The 20,621-nt window shown below is 40.7% G+C and overlaps 1 protein-coding gene across 2 annotated transcripts in view; it reads right to left on the reverse strand.

Moving 5' to 3' along the window:
- PAWR (pro-apoptotic WT1 regulator) overlaps nucleotides 1-18,367 on the reverse strand; it is a 95,082-nt gene extending 76,715 nt beyond the window's left edge. The window contains exons 1-2 of one of the 2 annotated variants that reach the window (XM_075855022.1): nucleotides 18,267-18,367; nucleotides 15,878-16,496 (exon numbers count right to left, since the gene is read on the reverse strand). In XM_075855022.1, the coding sequence (XP_075711137.1) occupies nucleotides 15,878-16,399 (522 nt within the window). In that variant the 5' untranslated portion in view covers nucleotides 16,400-16,496; nucleotides 18,267-18,367. Of the gene's footprint in view, nucleotides 1-15,877; nucleotides 16,497-18,175 lie in introns of both variants that reach the window. The other variant, XM_075855021.1, reaches the window with a different exon arrangement.
- Nucleotides 18,368-20,621: the final 2,254 nt, after the last annotated feature.

Raw genomic sequence — 20,621 nt, forward strand, 5'->3', positions numbered from 1 at the left:
AAACTGGATGAGGAACAGCCAAGCTCTGTTACAAAGATGAGGTTGTGGAAGACAGTTTCCTGTAATAGGTCTACCATGGCAAGACTGAGCACAGCAACAAGATACAAGGTAGTGATACTGCATCAGCAAGGTCTCTCCCAGGTAAGAATATCAAAGCAGACTGGGGTTTCAGGGTGTGCTGCTCAAGCTCTTTTGAAGTAGCACAAAGAAACAGGCAACCTTGAGGACTGTAGATGCAGTGGTGGGCCAAGGATACTTTGTGCAGCTAATCAAGGACACATCATGCTTACTTCCCTTCGAAAGATGTCCAGCCGTGCCATCAGCTCAGAACTGGCAGAAACCAGTGGGACCCAGGTACACCCATCTACTGTTCGGAGAAGTCTGGCCGGAAGTGGTCTTAACGGATGAATTGCGGCCAAAAAGCCATACCTTCAATGTGCAAACAAGGCCAAGCGACTCAACTATGAAGGAAAAATAGGAATTGGGGTGCAGAAAAATGGCAGCAGGTGCTCTGGACTGAGGAGTCGCAGTTGGTTTGCCGAAGGGCAGGAGAGCTGTACAATAACGAGTGTCTGAAGGCAACAGTGAAGCATGGTGGAGGTTCCTTGCAAGTTTGGGGCTGAATTTCAGCAAATGGTGGTGGGGATTTGGTCAGGATTAATGGTGTCCTCAATGCTGAGAAATACAGGCAAATATTTATCCATCATTCAAAACTAATCAGGGAGGCATCTGATTGGCTCCAAATTTATTCTGCAGCAGGACAATGAAACCGAAACATACAGCCAATGTCATTAAGAACTATTTTCAGCGTAAAGAAGAACAAGGAGCTCTTGAAGTGATTATATGGCTCCCACAAAGCCCTGATCGCAACATCATCGAGCCTGTCTGGGATTACATGAATAGACAGAAGGATTTGAGGGAGCCTAAATCCACAGAAGATCTGTGGTTAGTACTCCAAGATGTTTGGAACAACCTCCCTGTTAAAGTTCCTTCAAAAACTGTTTGCAATTGTACCTAGAAGAATTGATGTTGTTTTGATGTCAAAGGGTGGTCACACCAAATATTGATTTGATTTAGATTTCTCTTCTTTTCATTCACTTTATATTTTAAGTGATTAAAAAACTATAAACACTTCTATTTTTGAAAGCATCCTTACTTCACAGCATTTTTCCACAACTACTATATAAACTCCAAAAGCAATTATAAGGCGGGCTGGGCACTGTTCACATCTGGGCTTCTATAGTAAAGAGAGGGGGGAAGGAATAGGGATAAAGTTTCAGTGCATTAATGTATATTAGGTAGCCCTAGCCTTACCCATAACAGCAGCAAAAGGTGACTCAATATTTGCTCCTCCACATAGATCCCAACGCGCGTTTCGCTTCCGATGCTTCCTCAGGGGGGGTGTGTTGGGGTCTATGTGGAGGAGCAAATATTGAGTCACCTTTTGCTGCTGTTATGGGTAAGGCTAGGGCTACCTAATATACATTAATGCACTGACACTTTATCCCTATTCCTTCCCCCCTCTCTTTACTATAGAAGCCCAGATGTCTATGGGGTTTAATAACTAGGAACAGAGAACCCACTATTGGGTTCAAATATATACCTACTTAATCACTTACTCTAGCCTACAGTACTCATATATACAAATCAGCAACTCATATATTTTTTGCTCCATTTATCTTACTGGAGTCTTGTCCTTATGTATACTTTTAATATATTGTCTGTTACATGTGTTTAATAAATATCTATCATTTTCTCAAGCAAGATAGCTTGAGAAAGGTTCCTGTTGAACCAAAACGTCGCTGTCTTGAGGTGAATAAATCCACCCTGTTTTCATCTATCTTGAAGTCCTGGTGCCGTTACTGCGCTCTATGTTTTTATATATATATATATATATATACACATATATATATATACATACACACACACACACATATATATGTTATTAATTTTTATGTCCGAGAAGTTTTTTTACACTGATAAATCGTAACACATGGTTCTGCAGAATTTTATGGTTATATTAATGCACTTTTTACTGATTGTATATCATGAATTTTACTAAATATGCACTAATTAGCACATGTTTTATTGCTTGTATAAGGCTTCATTAAGCTGGGCTGAAATGATGCAGAGTTGATTAAAGTCCACTTGCTTTTTCACTAAATATACCAGAGTGCTGGCATTCTTTGCCTGTTTTACACTCTATTTATACTGGATCAGTGTTCAAGGGCTTACACCTGAACATCCTCAAAAACACAGTGCTGCTTTTTTTTAACTTGTATATTAGATATTGGCCCAACCGGTGAACCAGCAACACGTCATGGGTGGACAGGACTCATTGATGTGTGTGGGGAGAGAAGCATTTTCTGATTGCCTGGTCTAAATTTACACTATATATATATATATATATATATATATATATATATATATATATATATAAATAAACATTCTTGGTACATGTCATGCGAGAGTGGTGGAATGTGCGGAGTTACTGTAGCCTAACAATAAGGCAGCATGTGCTACTGCTTTCATCTATGTATGCTGAGAAACCAAACACCTACATGTAATGTTTATGAACAGACTAGACAAACACAGGTGCGGGCTCTGGAATGTCAGGCATTATAATTCCATTAAAGGTCACCGTATACAGTGCACCATCCAAGTCTGGGCTGAAACCACAATGTGATAATAAAAAGGGGAGTGTGGGTGTATATCATGTTAAGAAGGATCTATGGTGATAAAAACAAAATGTCAGGAAATAATTAATGAGTCACAACAATCTTCAAGACTTTTAATAAAAAGAAATAAACCCATCATCAGGCTCCTAAGAAAAAGAGTAAAGAAAATGTTCAAAAACGTAGTTCATTCTTCCATGCAGTAAACCCATGTACAGATATATTCCAATAGGTAACTAACTAGTCACTAAGAGCATTGAAAAAAGAACAGTGGATGCTCATGCGCGTCTGGAAGAAAATAGTGTCCCTGGAAAACCCCTTTAAATACCACCTGGAAATTATGTTTTATATGTTGTAACTAACTTATATTTAGATTTGGACACAATCAGAAAATATATATAATAGTTTGTTATATTGTATCAGTCTAAGCAACCATTTGTCAGCTAAACAAAACCACGCAAATAATTCTTATGTCCTGGAATTCTAACAGATAGCAATTGCCTAAACTGAATCATGGAAACCGTTAAAGAAATCAGACAATGGGTTCCGTTAGGCGCAGTTGGTTTCCTTCATGCAATATCAGGGTCCTTATGACTGAACAGAATACAGGAAAAGCAAGCGCATATGTGAACTAAGGCCCCATGTACACAACCGTATTTTTCATCAGTAATTACGGACCTATTCATTCCATTGGCCACAGACAACTTTCAGTATTTTACTGATGGGTGTCCGTGCTGAAAAAAATATAGAACCTGTTCTATTCTTGCCTGTAATTACGTCACGGACTCTCCCGGGCGCTTCCGTAAATACGGACGGCTACTGATGTGCATCTGTAAACCGTCCGCATTTACGGAAGCATTGATATGCAACATGTTGGTGACATAATTTGCAGCCTCCATCTTTCTTTACGGATCCGTATATACGGATCAAATACAGGTGACTACGGATCAGTATTTACGGGCAGATGAAAATACGGTCGTGTGCATGGGGCCTGAGGATGGGTTTCAGGCTCTGAATATAAACAAGAATGATTTCATTCAATGATAGCAAGCAGAGCACTTTAATAATATGGCCAGGCTAGAATGCGTATAGGAAGGGAAGTGACACTGAACTATCACTCCCAGAACTAATGTAAAAAATGTGTACACAGTGGATGTATATGCACCAGAGAGGACATGTCGGATATGAGTATTAATTAAATTCAGTCAGAGGTGCATGAAAGGTCTGTGTTTTTAAGTGCTGGTATATACAGCGATTCTACGTATGAGAAGCGTACTTTGACTTGTAGAACAGTAGATCGCCAAACAGTAAAGTACCCAGTAAACAAAACATAAAAACTAGTGATAGGGAATCTATTTTATGACGACTAATGTTCAATGATAAATCATAGAGACGAACCACACAAAGATAGTTGGTTAGTTACGGACATGGACTATGCAAAGTTAAATAGATATGTCCAAAACAAAAACTTGAACAAGAATCTACTTACAATGTATGAAAAAAGAAACTATTACTTGATAGTTCAGACACATTAGAATTATGAACTTACGGATTACTTAAAAAAATAAAAAACACGCCATGGTTTACAGTTTAGTTCAACAAAAAAAGCGCAGACAATTGCACAAGTTGCAAAATGAATTATTGCCTAACAGGTAATGAAGAAGCTACAGCTATGGCAACAAGAGAGGTACATTGAAAAAAAAAAACATTCCCAATATCCGACCCTGTTGAATCAACATTATAAAAAATGACAGCCGCAAGCGAAAAGCCGTATTGCATTGCAGCTGTTACACTTTATTATTTCCTACTGGATGACTGTTGGAAAGCATTCGCACAGCACTACCTCGATCTACCTTTCCTACAAGAAAAAAAAAAAAAAGAAATAAGTATGTCTACAGCAAAATAGTAATGTGACACTGCGAGACAGTGCCGCCGGAGCCGGAGCCTAAAAAGCCGGGAAATAGTAAATGTCTTCAGTTCTAAAGAGAATCTGGACTGACACATACCGATGGGACTAAAAGCACAGCCTATCTAACAAGTTGGTGCCACTTAGAGAGGAATTCTTGTTGCTGCACGTTGCAGCTTACAGATACACTCAGTCATGCTCATCTAATGCCTCCTCCTATTTGGTTAGAGCAGCTAAGTCGCAGGGGAATCACTTTCAGTAATAAAGTTCATCAACTGAACTCCTAAAAACACTCATCTTGTTCCAGGTCAGTGCAGTTACAGACGTCTGTCTCTTGACATTGATGTGTGTTCAACAGTCTTTGATCTCCAATATGAGTTACATTTTATTATGGGGAAAAAAGAAAAAAAAAGGAGGAACTGGGAACATTGGAATTTGCAACCACATCGTTTTAATTTATCACACATCAAAGCCTTACCGTACCACCAGAAACATTGACTTCTCGTGCCGCTACTGTAACTGGTGGGGATGGCTCTCCATAGTTGTCCCAGGTATCTTCATGGATTACTTTTACAATGTGCTAGGCAGAGCCACGTGGCTCCAGCAGCCTGCCACTGTGGTCCACAGATAAACATCCGAGGACTTTGCAATATCTTGGTAGCTCCTACAGTAGATAGGAAGGACTGGCTCTTGTAGTTTACATTATTTTGGCCTCTTGATCTGTCAAAAAATACTGTAACTGCATGGTGACAATTTAAAGTTGTGCCAGCCACGACAACATTGTAACGGAGCACTGATGTGAAGAGCCACCCAGACGTTTGTATACAAGACAATTGCCAACCACTGATGACCTGTAGAGACAGCGGTGGTCACCAATACAGGAAGTTTCTGACAGCTGGTTAGAAAAAGGCATCAGAACATGCAAGAGGGGGAGATCTGTAACTATACAGCAGCAGGTTGCAAGGCATTTTACAGTCACGACAGGTAGTTTTGAAGGTAGAGTTAGGCATTTAAGGGCATTTGTCACTAATTTTGGGGTGTAATCAGTATTAGTTTATGATATAATCCTTTGTCGGCATCCAGTAAATAATACCAATTTTATTTTATTTTTTATGGTCTTTGTGCCATTTTTCAGTAACATTCACACTGTAGTGATTGAGTCTATAAGGTCGGCACCAGTCTGAATCAGTCTAAAGACTGGAGCTGCAGTCAGTACTCGGACCAATCAGATTCAGCAGAGTACATAAAGTCACATGATCGACAATCAGCTGATGAATCTTGTATTCTAAGGGCGCTGAACAAGGGCGGGCAAAACCCCCCTAATGAATATTCATCAGCCATTTCGTTAAGATACATAAATAAAATTAGGATTGCTGGAGTGTAAGTTACTGGAAGAAAATCACAGTCACGAAGAGTAGAATATATTTAGCACAAGGTTCAATAACGAATGTTTCAAAGACAAAGAGTCTGTCACCAAAATGCATTTTTTCTATAAGTATAAATATCAGAAGTAGATGAAAATGTTCAATCATTAAAGGGTTGTACAGGATTAGAGAAACATGGCCGCTTTCTTCCAAAAACAGCACCACACCGGTCCACAAGTTATATGTGATATTGCAGCTAGGCCCCAGTCGCTTCAATGGAGCGGAGCTGCAATACCAGACACGACCCATGGACGGGTGAGGCACTGTTTCTGGAATAGCGCAGCATGTTTTTCTAATCTTGTAAAACCCCTTTAAAGATTTTAGACTTAAAATGCATTCATATAATTAATATTCCAGTTATGCAGCATTCTCCGTTTTATTTCCAGAACTCTTGTGCTCTTTTTTTACTTATAAGATTCACCATGTGTACAACGTACTGGGCTGACCAAACCAGGTTCCCCCATCACTTAGAATACATTGACAGAGTCTAAAGTCTTTACATAATACAGGCAAACTGGGATCGAGAAGGGCATAAATACTAAGTTCTCACTTTCCTCATTCGTGTAGAAGGAATGCATAAACATGTAAAGAAGAAGTCAAATTGACGGCTTTTCCTAATTTCTGCTGGTTTTAAGTTAATTTAGTCACATGACAAACTCAAAAAAGGCTACAGAAAACTCTTTACTTGATGAATGCTCAGAGGCAAGTAATACACGCCAATGTCTGGTATGGTAGCGGAAGAAATTTGAGATTTTGATAAACAAAAAAAGGTTTTTTTTCCTCTTAAAAATGAAAATGTTAATACAATGTAAACACAACCATAAAAAATAATTTTTAAGAAAACTGAATTAGCTATACATAAAATTGCACGGACATTAACAGTTATCATGAATGAAAATGACGAATTGGAAGGTAATTACTATTTGTCTTGGTAACACTATCAGTCTTAAAAGCGTGTGTATGCTGGAAGGGTGTAATGTTTATTGAGTCACGCCATTTCTCAAAGCTTCTTGATGGGATGAAATATTTTTTTCCGGCAGGTACTATAAATATAAATTCACTATAAAGTTATTTAATACAAAAGCAGAATTATTAAAATGGATATTCCCTCTAATTACACGTCTCCAGCCATGGCAAGGTAGTAAATCATCAATGCTTCCCTTCCACAACACAGGAAGACTTGTCAAGGTTAAGGGGAGGGGGGGGGGAATTCCACCAAAAATATTAAATTGTTCATATATTAGTAAGTCAGTTAGACCATAAGTGAAAGTTTGGCAATTATGGGTTTTTTCCCCTAACTAAGATATTAGGGAAAATTTATCAACATTTCACTGGGGCAAAAAAGTTGAAAATGTCCAAATGTTACAATTTGCATTGCAAGTTGCAAAATTTAGTGTTATGTTGCCCTTGCCACTTTTGTGTAAGGTGGCGTGGTTTCCAAAGAGGGGGAAGAGCCACAGATGATTGACAATTTTATTATAATTTATGCCAGAAAAATTGCATAAATTATAGTGGAAACCTACACCAGTTCCTAGCTGGGCCCCTATACCTTTTACCCCCCACTCCCACAGGATGTTGTAGGACCCTCAGCATGCAGAGGGGACCCAGAGGGGAGATGAGGAGCGGTGAGATTAGGTTTTTTTTTATGTCCAATTGGGAAGGGGAGAATGGTGCATGGCCACGGTCATGGCCAGCAGGAAGATGCAACAGATGCATTGAGAGGTGTGCGCCTCTTTATAAATCTGTCATATCTTACTCCAGCAGGGCGAATATGAAACGTCAGGTATAGTAAATCTACTCCATTAACCTTTTTGTCTTCAGTTGTGGCAATTTTTCAACAGTGACCACAAGACTTGCAGTCGTATCGGTTGTTTCTTTTGCATGAACTTCTCAGCAACGGTTGGTAAAACTGTCACTTTGTTATTGATAGAACATGACGACAAAATGACAGCTGGTCATCAGTTTCTGGAAATAATTCACCGGTGACAACCAATATGAATGCACTTCCTGAGGTCACTTTGGCAAAAATCGCAACAGGAATAGAAACAATACAATCTCTCTCTGTAAGTAAAACCAACATAGTAATCAAAAGTTGGTTATTGCTCTAACTTTAGATTTACTTATATGAGAACTTGGCTTCTCTAATGCATAAAAGTGGAGAATCCTAAGATCCTCTGCTAAATCCTGCCATACTTAGCTAAGAGAGTATTTATTACAAATGACTGGGTAGATTACTGAAGGAGTCATTGTCTTGACAGAAGCAGGCTTGGAAAACCCTTGAGATAACTGAGATACACTGCCAACTAGCAACCATTTTTATTGCCACATAAAAGATGCCATTAGCCAGTAAACGAGCATTTGCTCGTTCATCGGCTGATATTTGCCATGTTTACACAGGGCAATGATTGTGAATGTGTAAAAACGCCTTTACTGTTTTTGCTTGATTAGTATACAAACAGGGAAAAAATAAAAATAAAAAACTCCTCCAGGTGTCAAATTTGACAATAAAGTTTAGTATAATAATATGGATTGCATGTAGAGAAGCACTGATCTAGCATTCTTCTCTAGATGATGTAAATGTTGCTGAGTCTTTCTGTATTCAATGTTTGACAAAGATCTCCACTTTGCTTGGTGTCCAAGCGTGACAAAATATTTAATCTACGCAGGATTGCCCTGGGGGAAAGGACAGCCCAACAGCTGTACCACATACACTGACAATTGTGCTGCAAATACAAAGGAGTGGTGTCAGGCCTCAGAGCTCACGGTTCATTCCACACTAAAAAAAATAAAATAATCACAAAGGTGTTGTGTGCCCATGAAAACTGCACATGCAGGTCTAGAACATTCATAGATTCAGTAATATAGATAATGCTGCTGTGTTATATATAGTGCATGGACATTGCCCCACATGTATTTTTGTCAGACAACAAGTAAACTAAACACTACAATTATAGCATGTACTAAAACCAAGCAAGGGACTCTGCCGTATTTGCTGCAGATTTACAAGCCTAGTTTGGCCTTTAAAGATGCAGCGATATATTTTTTATTTTTTTCCCCTTCTCTGAATTTTTAAACATTTTTTTCCCCGTTAACATAGCCCTTTAAGAGCTTGTTTTTTTTTGCAGGTTGAGTTGTATTTTTTAATGACACCATTTCGGGGTAATTCTAATGTTTTGAAAAAAACAATTATTTTTTTTAAAGAGGAGAATGGGGAAAAAAAACAAAAACACAGCAATCCCTACATTATTTCTTGGGATTTATTTTAAGGTCGTTCACCCTGCGGTATAAATAATATCTTCATTTATTCTGAGGGTCATTACAATTACCGAAATACTAAATTTATACAGTTTTTATGTATTACTACTTTTGCGCAATAAAAAAAACCTAATTTGTTTTTTTGTCCCTGTATTCCAAGACCCATAAAATTTTTACTGGATGAAACTTTAAGAGGGCTTATTTTTTTGCAGGACAAGTGGACACTGGTACCTTTTTGGGGAACATGTGACTTTTTGATTACTTTTTATTCAGTGTAGCTTTTTCATTCTTTTTATTTTTTCAGTAATAAAAAAATTGTTCAAAAGGGGAAAAGTTTTTTTTTTTCCCTTTACTGTTTACATTTTTTCTAACAAAAATAATAAGTAATAAAAACGTTTGATCTCTAGCATAACACACTGCACTACTTCTGTGATGCAGTGTATAATACTGGCCAGTGTTACACTGACAGGGCACCTAGTAGGTTCTGCTGATAGCAGCTACAGATAACGTGGGCACAGATCCTGAGCCCACGCCATAATAGCACGGCATGGTGTGGGAACTACCAGCTCCCCACTTTGTACTGTTAAGGTGCAGTGCAGGAAGGGGTTAAAGAGGCCCTGTCACCACATTATAAGTGCCCTATCTCCTACATAAGGAGATCGGCGCTATAATGTAGGTGACAGCAGTGCTTTTTATTTAAAAAAACGATCTATTTTTACCACTTTATTAGCGATTTTAGATTTATGCTAATGAGGTGCTTAATGCCCAAGTGGGCGTTGTACAGGGGAGTGTATGACGCTGACCAATCGGCATCATGCACTCCTCTCCATTCATTTAGGCAGCGCATAGGGATCCTGCTAGATCCTTATGTGCGGTCTTATACTAACACATTAACAATACTGAAGTGTTTAGACAGTGAATAGACATTCCACGGGATGTCTATTCACAATCTCTGCACTTCGCTACTCTGTCTGTGGTAGTTACAGCAGAGGAAGCGTGATCTCGCGAGATCTCGCTGTAAATGACAGGTTACAACGAGATCACGCTTCCTCTGCTGTAACTACCATAGAAACAGTAACAAAGTGCACATATTGTGAATACCCCCCCCCCCCCCCCCCCTACGTGCCAGAACAGAGTTGCTCTGGCAAACCCGGGGCATCCATGCCTTACATGATTGACAATTCATTTGAATGGCCACCACATAATGCTACATTTTGACTGCCGCGGCCACTGCAGGGAAAACGTATGCCTATATGTGGCTTTCCCCAGCTGTAACAGCTGATCGCAGGGGGGTGAGAGAGGCCAGACAAGTGGCTATCAACTGGCTGTGGCTATTAACGGGGGGGATGAGACCTTTTTAACTAACGTTCCAGAAAGGTATCCCCAAATAATACTATAGCAAAGAGTAGTGTGCCACGTGACAAAATTGTGTGTGTTTTGCCTGAAACTACCGTACAGCTTTTCTTCAATGCGTTTTTGTCCGCATGGTAATTAATACACACGGCACACTACCGACGCCTGCCGGCATATGAGAATGCACCCTAACAATCTTTCTATAGCTTCACGTTCAGCTGGTAAGGAGCAGTACAGTAATTGTATCACGTCTCTCCACTTATAGAAGAGACTGCCATGACATGGATAAGACTTCCTTTGTCAGAGTTTTGACATATATTCCACTGTACACTGTAACAAAATGAAAAAAATAAAAAAAATGGCCCCTTGGATCCAGCAATTAGAAGGCCATTCTTTCACGGGCACAGACTGTTCTTAATTATAAGTAGATTGCACAATGAAACACATGATTATAGGAAAAGGGCAAACAAACTTATGTAATGAGAAAAAGCTCTGAAACATCAGAGAAACGCTGGTCCCATGTAAATCATCTCATTTCTGGGAACATTCACCATAGTAAATTCATATTAATCAATTGCTCGGACTACTGGGAAAAAAATTTCAATCAGTGACATTACCATGTCTATTGCTATTTTCTATACACGACAGTAGAAGGCGATGGATCTCAATGTAAAGTATGAAATCCAGTTCACACACATACATATATACACACACACACATACATTTCTATACATACATAGTTATAGCTTCCACAAGTTGAAGACTAGTAGGTACAGTTCCTTACAAAAGAATTTAAGCCCTTGGTGCTTTTCCTGTTTTGTTGATTTACAACCTTTAATTAAAAAAAAATTTTACATTTGATTTTTATGTAAAAGACCTGACAAAATATTCCAAATTGTTACAGTGGAATAAATAAAATAAATAAATATTTAAAAACTGAAAAGTTGTGAGTGCATAAGGTCTGGTCAAACCAAATAACTTAAGAAGTCACATAACTAGTTGAATAATGTTCCCCTGTTTACAATCAAAGTGTCACATGACCTGTCACATGTCGTCAGTATAAATACGCCTGATCTGAAAAGCCCCAGAGTCTACAATACCACTAAGCAAGTAACATGAAGACCAAGGAGCTGTCCAAACAGGTCAGAGATAAAGCTGTGGTGAAGTATAGATCAGGGTTGTGTAAGAAAAATAATGATCCTAAACTTTAAATATTCCACGGAGCACCATTAAATCCATTATAAGAAAACAGAAAAAATATGTCATAACTACAAACCTGACAAGAGAAGACCGCCCACCAAAACTTACAGACCAGGTAAGGAGAGCAATAATCAGAGATTCAACAAAGACACCAACGATAACACCGAAGGAGCTCCAAAGATCCACAGCAGAGATGGAAGTATCTGTCTATAGGACCACTATAAAGTGTATACTCCACAGCGGAGATGGAAGTACGACAGAGTGAGCCTTTATGGAAAAGTGGCCAGAAAAAAAAGACATTGCTTAAATAAAAACGTAAGAAAACAAGCTTAACGTTCGCCTAATAGCAGGTGCCATTTTGGCCATCATGGGAAATGCTATGTGTGGCGCAAACCCAACACTTCCCATCACCCCAAGAACACTATTCCCACAGTGAAGCATGGTGGTGGTGGCAGCGTCATGCAGTGGGAATATTTTTCATCAGCAAAGACTGAAAAACTGGTCAGGGTTAGAGGAAAGATGGATGGCAGTAAACACAGTACAATAATTGAGGAAATCCAGTTTGCCTGCCAGATATTGGAGACTGGGATAGAGGTTCACCTTCCATCAGGACAACGATCCTAAACATACCGCTAAAGATACACTGGAGTGGTTTAAGGGGACACATTTAGATATTTTGGAATGGCCGAGTCAAAGCCCAGACCTCAATTCAACTGAGAATCTGTGGCATGACTTGAAGACTACTGTATACCAACGCAACCCATCTAACTTGCAGAAGTCGGAGCAGTTTTGCCTGGAAGAATAGGTAGAAATCCCAGTGTCTAGATGTGATGAGCTAATAGAAACATACCCCAAGAGACTTGTATCTGTAATTGCAGCAAAAAGGGCTCCACAAAGTATTGACTTTCAGGGGGTGAATACTTCTGCACATTAACCCCTTAATGACCGGGCCATTTTGCACGTTAATGACCAAGGATTATTTTTTGTTTTTTCACGGTCGCATTCCAAGAGTCGTAAAAAAAAATTTATTCCGTCGACATAGTCGTATAAGGGCTTGTTTTTTGCGGGACGAGTTGTATTTTGTAATTGTACCATTTTTAGATGCTTATAATATATTGATTAACTTTTATTAACTTTATTTTAGGAGAGAATTGAAAATAAGCAGATATTCCAGCATTGATTTTCACGTTATAAATTTACACCGTTTACTATGCAGCATAAATAACATGTTACCTTTATTCTACGGGTCGGCACGATTACGGGGATACCAAATGTGTAAAGGTTTTATATGTTTTCCTACGTTTTCACAATAAAAACCCTTTTAAAAAAAATTACTTGTTTTTGCATCGCCGCATTCCAAGAGCCGTAATTTTTTTATTTTTCCGTCAATGTGGCCGTATGGGGGCTAGATTTTTGCGGGCCAATGTTTCGTTTTCATTAGTGCTATTTTGGGGTACATAGGACTCATAGATTAACGTTTATTTTATTTTTTATGGGGGGAATGGAAGAAAAGAGAGAATTTTGCTTTTGTTTTTTGCGTTTTTTTTGGACGCCGTTCATTCGGCGGTTTAATTAATGTGTTCATTTTATTAGTCAAGTTGTTACGATCGCGGGGATACCATATATGTGTATGTGTATTTGTTTTGACACTTTTACTGAATAAAACCACTTTTTGGGCAAAATTAAGTATTTTTATTTGATTTTAACTGTCATTTTTTTTTTTTTTTTTCACAAACTTTATATAACTGATTTACATTTTTTTTTTTTTAGTCCCACCAGGGGACTTCACTATGCGATCTGCTGATCACATATATAATGCTTTGGTATACTTAGTATACCAAAGCATTATTGCCTGTCAGTGTAAAACGGACAGGCAACCTGTTAGGTCATGCCTCTGGCATCGCCTAACAGGCAGATGCTGAAGGCAGACCTGGGGGTCTTTGTTAGACCCCCGGCTGTCATGGAAACCCGATGGCGACCCACGATTTCTTTTCGGGGGCGCCGATGGGGTGACAGAGGGAGCTCCCTCCCTCTGTCAAACACATTAGATGTCGCTGTCGCTATTGACAGCGGCATTTAATGGGTTAAACTGCCGGAATCGGAGCGCGCTTCGATTCCGGCAGTTGCAGCAGGAGCCAGGCTGTGTATAACAGCCGTGCTCCTGCCGCTGATCGCGCGGGTACAGTGTCAGTACCCGCGCCTTCACAGGACGGATATATCCGTCCTCCTGCGCGAACTAGCAGCTGCTGAGGACGGATATATCCGTCCTTCGGCGTTAAGGAGTTAAAGTTCTCTGTGTTTTGTCTAAATCATTGTTTTTGTCACGGTAAAAAATATTTTGAATCTTCAAAGTGGTAGGCATGTTGTGTAAATCATAATGTACAAACTTCCCAATAATCCATTTAAATTCAAAGCTGTAATGAAACAAAGCAGGAAAATCAGCAAGGCAAAATAGAGCCAAATAGTAGGCATTTATGCCATTGGTTATTTGTAGAGGTGACCAAATAGAAGCTGCAGCGATAACTACAGAATTGTTGTTGTGTCACGTGTAACACATATCGTGATAAATGGCCTTTCCTATCACAGATCCTATCCGATGGCATATTGTGGGCATCCATAGAATGGTAGGTGCCGTGGCCCACTTCAGCTTTTTCTCTGGCACAGTGGTGCTTCTAACTAGATGCCACTGTAACACAGCGTCATACAAGTGAATATGCCATATCTTACTATGGTGGGAAAACCCTTTAACCCGTTAGTGACCGCCCCATAGTGTTTTTACAGCGGCCACTAATGGGCTTTATTTCGATGCATAGGCCTTTTTACGGCGCTGCATCGGAATAAAACAGAGCAGGGAGGCGTTAAATCTCAATGTTCTCAGCTGCCAGAGGTAGCTGAGAGCTGGGGGCGTCCCTGCTCGAACGGGTGAGATCGATATTAGTATCGATCTCACCCGTTTAACCCCTCAGATGCGGCACTCAATAGCGAGCGCCGCATTTGATTTGTTTTGGAGAGAGGGAGGGAGCTCCCTCTCTCTCCCACCGACACCCGGCGAGAAGATCACTGAGTGTCTGTGTCTTCTATGGCAGCCGGGGGCCTAATTAAGGCCCCCAGGTCTGCCTGTAGTGAATGCCTGCTAGATCATGCCGGAGGCATGTCCTAGCAGATACCTGTCCGTTTTACACGGACAAGCAGTAATACACTGCAATACAGCAGTATTACAGTGTATTATAAATGCGATTGGATAATCGCATAGTGAAGTCCCCTAGTGAGACTAGTTAAAAAAAAGTTTCATAAAAAGTTAAATAAATAAATAAGTGAAATAAACAAACTGCTTTATTATTAAAGAACAAAAGAAAGTAAAAAAAGTTACACATATTTGGTATCGCCGCGTCCGTAACGACCCCAACTATAAAGATATTACATAATTTAACCCACACGGTGAATGTCGTAAAAAAAGAAATAAAAAACATTGCAAAAATTGCTGTTTTCTGTGAATACTGACTTAAAAAAAATGTGATAAAGTGATCAAAAAGTCGCATCTACTCCAAAATAGTACCGATAAAAACTACAAGTCGTCCCGCAAAAAAAAGCCATCATACAACTGCATAGGCAGAACAATAAAAAACGTTACGGCTCTTCAAATATGGAGACACAAAAACAAATAATTAAAAAAAAAAAAAATAATGTGTTTTTACTGTGTATACGTAGTAAAACATTAAAAATCTATAATTTTGGTATCGTTGCAATCGCAACAACCCACTGAATAAAGTTATTGTGTTATTTATACCACACAGTAAACGGCGTAAATTTAGGACGCAAAAAAGTGTGGCAAAATTGCAGGTTTTTTTCTATTCCCCCCACCCAATAAAAGTTAATAGAAGTTAATCAATAAATTCTATGTACCCCAAAATGGTGCTATAAAAAATGTCAACTTGTCCCGCAAAAAACAAGACCTTATTTGTTTCGAGTATGTCTTGGACCCTGTGCTGCTCATATATATATATATATCTCACACTCATACATACATACATATCACAGGCTGGACATTCTTTATAATGACTTACTTCTGCTGATGGGATATTGACCACCCCTGTAGATCTTCTTTTTTCCCGGAGTTTTCTCTTCTCGATCTGCCCTTTGCCTTTCCTGGCACTTGGGCCACTGCAGCTTTTCCCTTTGTCTTTGGTCTTACTTGGACTGTCCTGAGACGCAGGTGGAGGCGATTCATCCGGCGTTGCTCCACCGGTTCCACCATCTTGTACAGGACCTGCGGCTTTCCTTTGCGGCACTACAGAGGTGCTAATAGACAGTTCTTCATCCGTCCTCCTGACGGCTGGAGCTTTGAGCACAGATGAGGCAGCAGATGCTTGGTTATTGCTATTTGATGTATTGTTACTGCTGCTACTGTTATTATTGTTCATCTCGTTGCTACTTTTATTGACTAGATCTATTGCCCCCGGAGTCCCCGCAGTCTCAGCTGCTAACATTTTTGCCCTCATTTTCTCCCTCTTGGCTTTCCACTCTTCCAGGAAGTCTGTTGTGTTAGAAGAAGATGGGGTGTGTGACCTATAGCCGCCGCTCGCCATGTTCTCTCGCTGGGTCTACCTAAGGATCTCCAGAAGTGAAGGACATGAAATGGGCACCTTACAGAGCGCAGAGAGGCAGGTAGAAGACGGAGCCAACCTAAAAGAAACATACAGTATTAATAAGGAAGAATCAAACATACAAGATATTCAATGATATAAATAGACATGTAGCAGAGCTGACTTTAACGTTCAGCACGGGTCGCTGTGCAGTGATCTGTGGATTTATACTGGACTGGAAGTGAACAATGCAAGCCCAAATGACAAGTTCTGTGGTAATAGAATTACCCCACGTTTAATAAAGATGGAGGTGTTGGTAATAGGTTCGCAAACCCTTTCAGTGGGTCATGCAATAACCAAGAGCCTGTAGTGAAGGTAAGTAGGCGCAAGAATCTTATGCGGTATAATGGCTGGAGGAAAGCGCTTTCTGAAGAAAGTGTGTGCTGTGTATTGCCCGATACAAATGACAAATTCAGCTCCGCTCCGAATTTATTGGCAATCGCGTACAAATATGCATATGACCATATTTTGCTAAAAACGTTCACCTGGGCACCCAGAGCGGCACTGTTTTGGTGCCAGGGAGTCTGACGGTAACTTGGCCTTTCATACTGCACTAATCTCCTTTCTAAAGAAGAGGCAGCAGTAGTTTTCTGCAGATATTGCGGTCTCCATACAAACTCACATACACCCTGCTTAGATCAGACAGACAAACTATTACTGGCTGCTGTAGTAACAAAGATTATAGAAATCAAAATCCCAGGGAGGAAACAACACAGAGATCTGCCCTTTCCTTCTAAATATTTTCCTGTTCTACAAAGAAAAGAAGAAACAGAGCAGCCAGAAGCTATCAGGGAATGAAATCACAAGCTTGGCTTACTACCAATACAGTAACTGGGCATTTATCAGCCGTGCCAATAATACAAAGTGCCTCCGCCATGTAGTCACATCACTAGCCCTGCTTGCTTCATTACTCTATACCCCCCTCAAGCTGTCAGATATCAGTTTTCATACATAAGGCTTCCATCTTTATATAGCGGTATAGCTATATGGAGTTCAGTGGCCACTGGCCCCCTACTATGGCCCATATAAGAGGACAGCTATAAACGCTCGATGATGTCATCACGCTGGACGGAGCTACTCCACTTTTCATATTAATGACATCATATTTTGTAAATGGAATCATGCTCTTACATACAGATGAAGCAGGGCTGAGTTTCTTCATTGCCACTACTGTGATAGTATTGTATGTTAGTGCAGCTTTACATAGGACTGCATGTATGCAGTATTAAATACCAATTTCTGTGGTCCCAGGTCTAGCATTTTCATCAGGATCCCACACCTCTGGTTTTATCCAATGATATAACATTTGATATAAGAAATCCATGTAATAAAAGCTCCAGCTTGATCTGCCCCAGGGCAGCAGTGGGTGACAGGGAAGTATCAACATGGCACCAGTAAGCCATACACTAGTCACAATGACATCAGCATATGTGGCACAGTGGAGATGGCTACACGTCAGATAACCTTCTCCTCATTACCTAATAACTTATCCTCCAGCCATAGCAGCAACCGGGACAAGCTGTTAGAAAACTACAACTTTCCTGATAATGATAGCAGTAGTCGGTCTCCCCATAGCTGCCGTCCCCACCTCCCTGCAGCCATAAGTGGCCGCACCGGTTCCCTAGCAGGAAAAGCTTCGGATGCCAGTTTCATAGCACCCTCTCCTCATGCAGTAATAACGCGCTCAGGTGGTGCCCAGTCCCCAGCAGCGTCCATTACCTGTGTCGCAGAAGGGCGAGCAGGCACACAGTTGTCAGTCACCGGGCTTACAAACTCCAGGGCAAGGTGCGGCGAGTACTCGTTCACTCACCTCTCACTGGCTCGACTCGCGTCCCCGGAAGAAGCCGAAAGCTCCCGAGCATTTCCGATGGTGAACGAGCTCCGGCCGCGCTGAGGGAGGTGACTATTGTGGTCGAGCGTTCCCGGAATATGCGAAAGTGGTGGATGGACCGTGATACAATGAGGCCCCAGGGAACTAACGTGTCACATACATGGCGTCTGCATGTCGCTTGTTATACAGTCACTAGCGCATCCTTCATGTATGAGACTAGAAGATTCTGTGTCAGGACGGTCATACCCTCCAATATGAAATAAAAGAAATACTCATCCCGGTATCTATTGTCCTATATGTGGTGTCCACAGAGCAGTGACAACTCCAGAAGTGCTATACAAAAATGGGAAGAAATAATGAATATCACTGTGATAGTTATATTCAGAATTAACCAAATTTAGGGAGCTTAAAAGGGTTTTCCCATCAGGGACATTTATGGCATAAATGTCAGATAGATGTGAGTCCTATCGGCCCCCCCCCAAACCCCGTTCTACCTCTCTATATTCTAGACGATGCGTGTAATTACCGACCATGAACAAGAAAAAGGCGTAGCTCGCTGAGCTATGCTGTTTCCGTAAGTCCCATAGAACTGAATGGTAGTTACGGAAACAGCGTATCTCGCATGCTGCGCTGTTTCCGTGACTTCCAGTCATTACTATGGGACTTACGGAAACAGCATAGCTCAGCAAGCTACGCTGTTTTCTTCTTCACGGTCGGGAATCACACGCTTCAGCCGAAACCCAAAGAGGTAAAACGGGGTTTTAGGGGACCCCGTTCTAGAGATAGGCGCATGTCCCAGAGGTGGGACCCGCATCTATCTGACATTTATTACCTATCCCTGGCTTAGGTAATAATGGTCTGATCGCTGGGGGTCCCACCGATCATGAGAACTCCCTGTTTCTCACTGAATTGTATTGAGGAGGATCCGGAATGTTGCGGCAATCAAGCATGCGCCCGCTGCTCTATTCAATGTTTATAGGGCTGACAGAAACAGTCGAGCGCTATCGACTATGAATGGGGTTACAGCACACATGTTCGGCTGCTGCTCCAATTAATGTCCTCACTGCGGTAGAGTATTGGCGATGTGGAAACTACCAAGCGAACTTAGGCCCCCTGCACACGGCTGTAGCTGTAATCACGGTCTGTGATTATGGGCGCGGACAGCCACGGACAGTCATCCGCATTTGCGGGCTGTGCTCCTATTATAAAGTGAGCACGGTCCGTAAAATCAAAAAATAGGGCATGTCCTATTATTTGCGGATGCTTTCTACGGCCCGGACACCTTCCCGTAAATATACAGGAAGGTGTCCGTGGGCAATAGAAATGAATGCATTCATACTTTGATCCGAAATTACGAATCCGTAATGCGTTTTTTGTCTCTGTAATGCTGCAGTTCTGTTGCGTTTATAAAGGAAATAATTGATGGACATCGTTTTCACCCGTGTTGAAGTTTGTTCGGTGCTTCCAGTATATAGTTCATTACAAGGCATTGCAGAACGGTTTGCAAAAACGCACGCAGTTCAGCAACAACATTGGCAGCGCGGTCATTAACCGCATGCGGTCGGACATTATGAAGATGCAGTTAACTGCACAAGAACACATTGTAATATTATAATAGCAGCCGTCTGTCCATAACACAAATTTCACCATTGACTTCTATTGAAAAATGACTTGCTGCAGTTTAAAAACGCACCGTGTGGCCGCACCCTCACTGTCAGCACTGATTGGACATTGTCAGTCTGTGTAGGGACACACCCACAACTCGTAACACCCAGCTGTCAATTTATTCATAAACATTTTAGGAGGAATAACAGAGGAATGGTACAACATAGAGTTCTAAGAAAGGCTGCTCCAGAATTGTTATTTCATGGGGAATACAAGTATTTAGTAAAACAGACATGTCAGGAGGGGTGACAGGTCCTCTTTAAAGGGTTTTTCCAGTTAGAAGAAATTGGTGGCCTATGAAGTATAGGCCATCACTATCGGTGTGGGTCCGACTCTCAGCAACTTCGCTGATCAGCCGTTTTAGAAAAGGCTGCAGCGCTCGCATGAGCACCGCAGCCCTTTCAAAACAGCTGATCGGCGGGAGTGCCGGGGGTCGGACCCTCTCCGATCAGATATTGATGCCTATCCTGAGTATAGGCCATCAATTTTTTCTAATTAGCCAACCCCTTTAAGTGTATGGCAGCTTTGCTGAACCATTGATCGTAAAGGATTTTCTGTTGTTCTCTAAACTTTTATGTGACAGTGGAAACGAATGAAGAGAAACAATTGTTTCTTGAATGTTTTACTGTAAATGGAGCATTCAGTCTTCTATGTATCATTTTTTTTGTA

This window comes from Rhinoderma darwinii, chromosome 3 (assembly GCF_050947455.1).
Source record: "Rhinoderma darwinii isolate aRhiDar2 chromosome 3, aRhiDar2.hap1, whole genome shotgun sequence".
Lineage (NCBI taxonomy): Eukaryota > Metazoa > Chordata > Amphibia > Anura > Rhinodermatidae > Rhinoderma > Rhinoderma darwinii.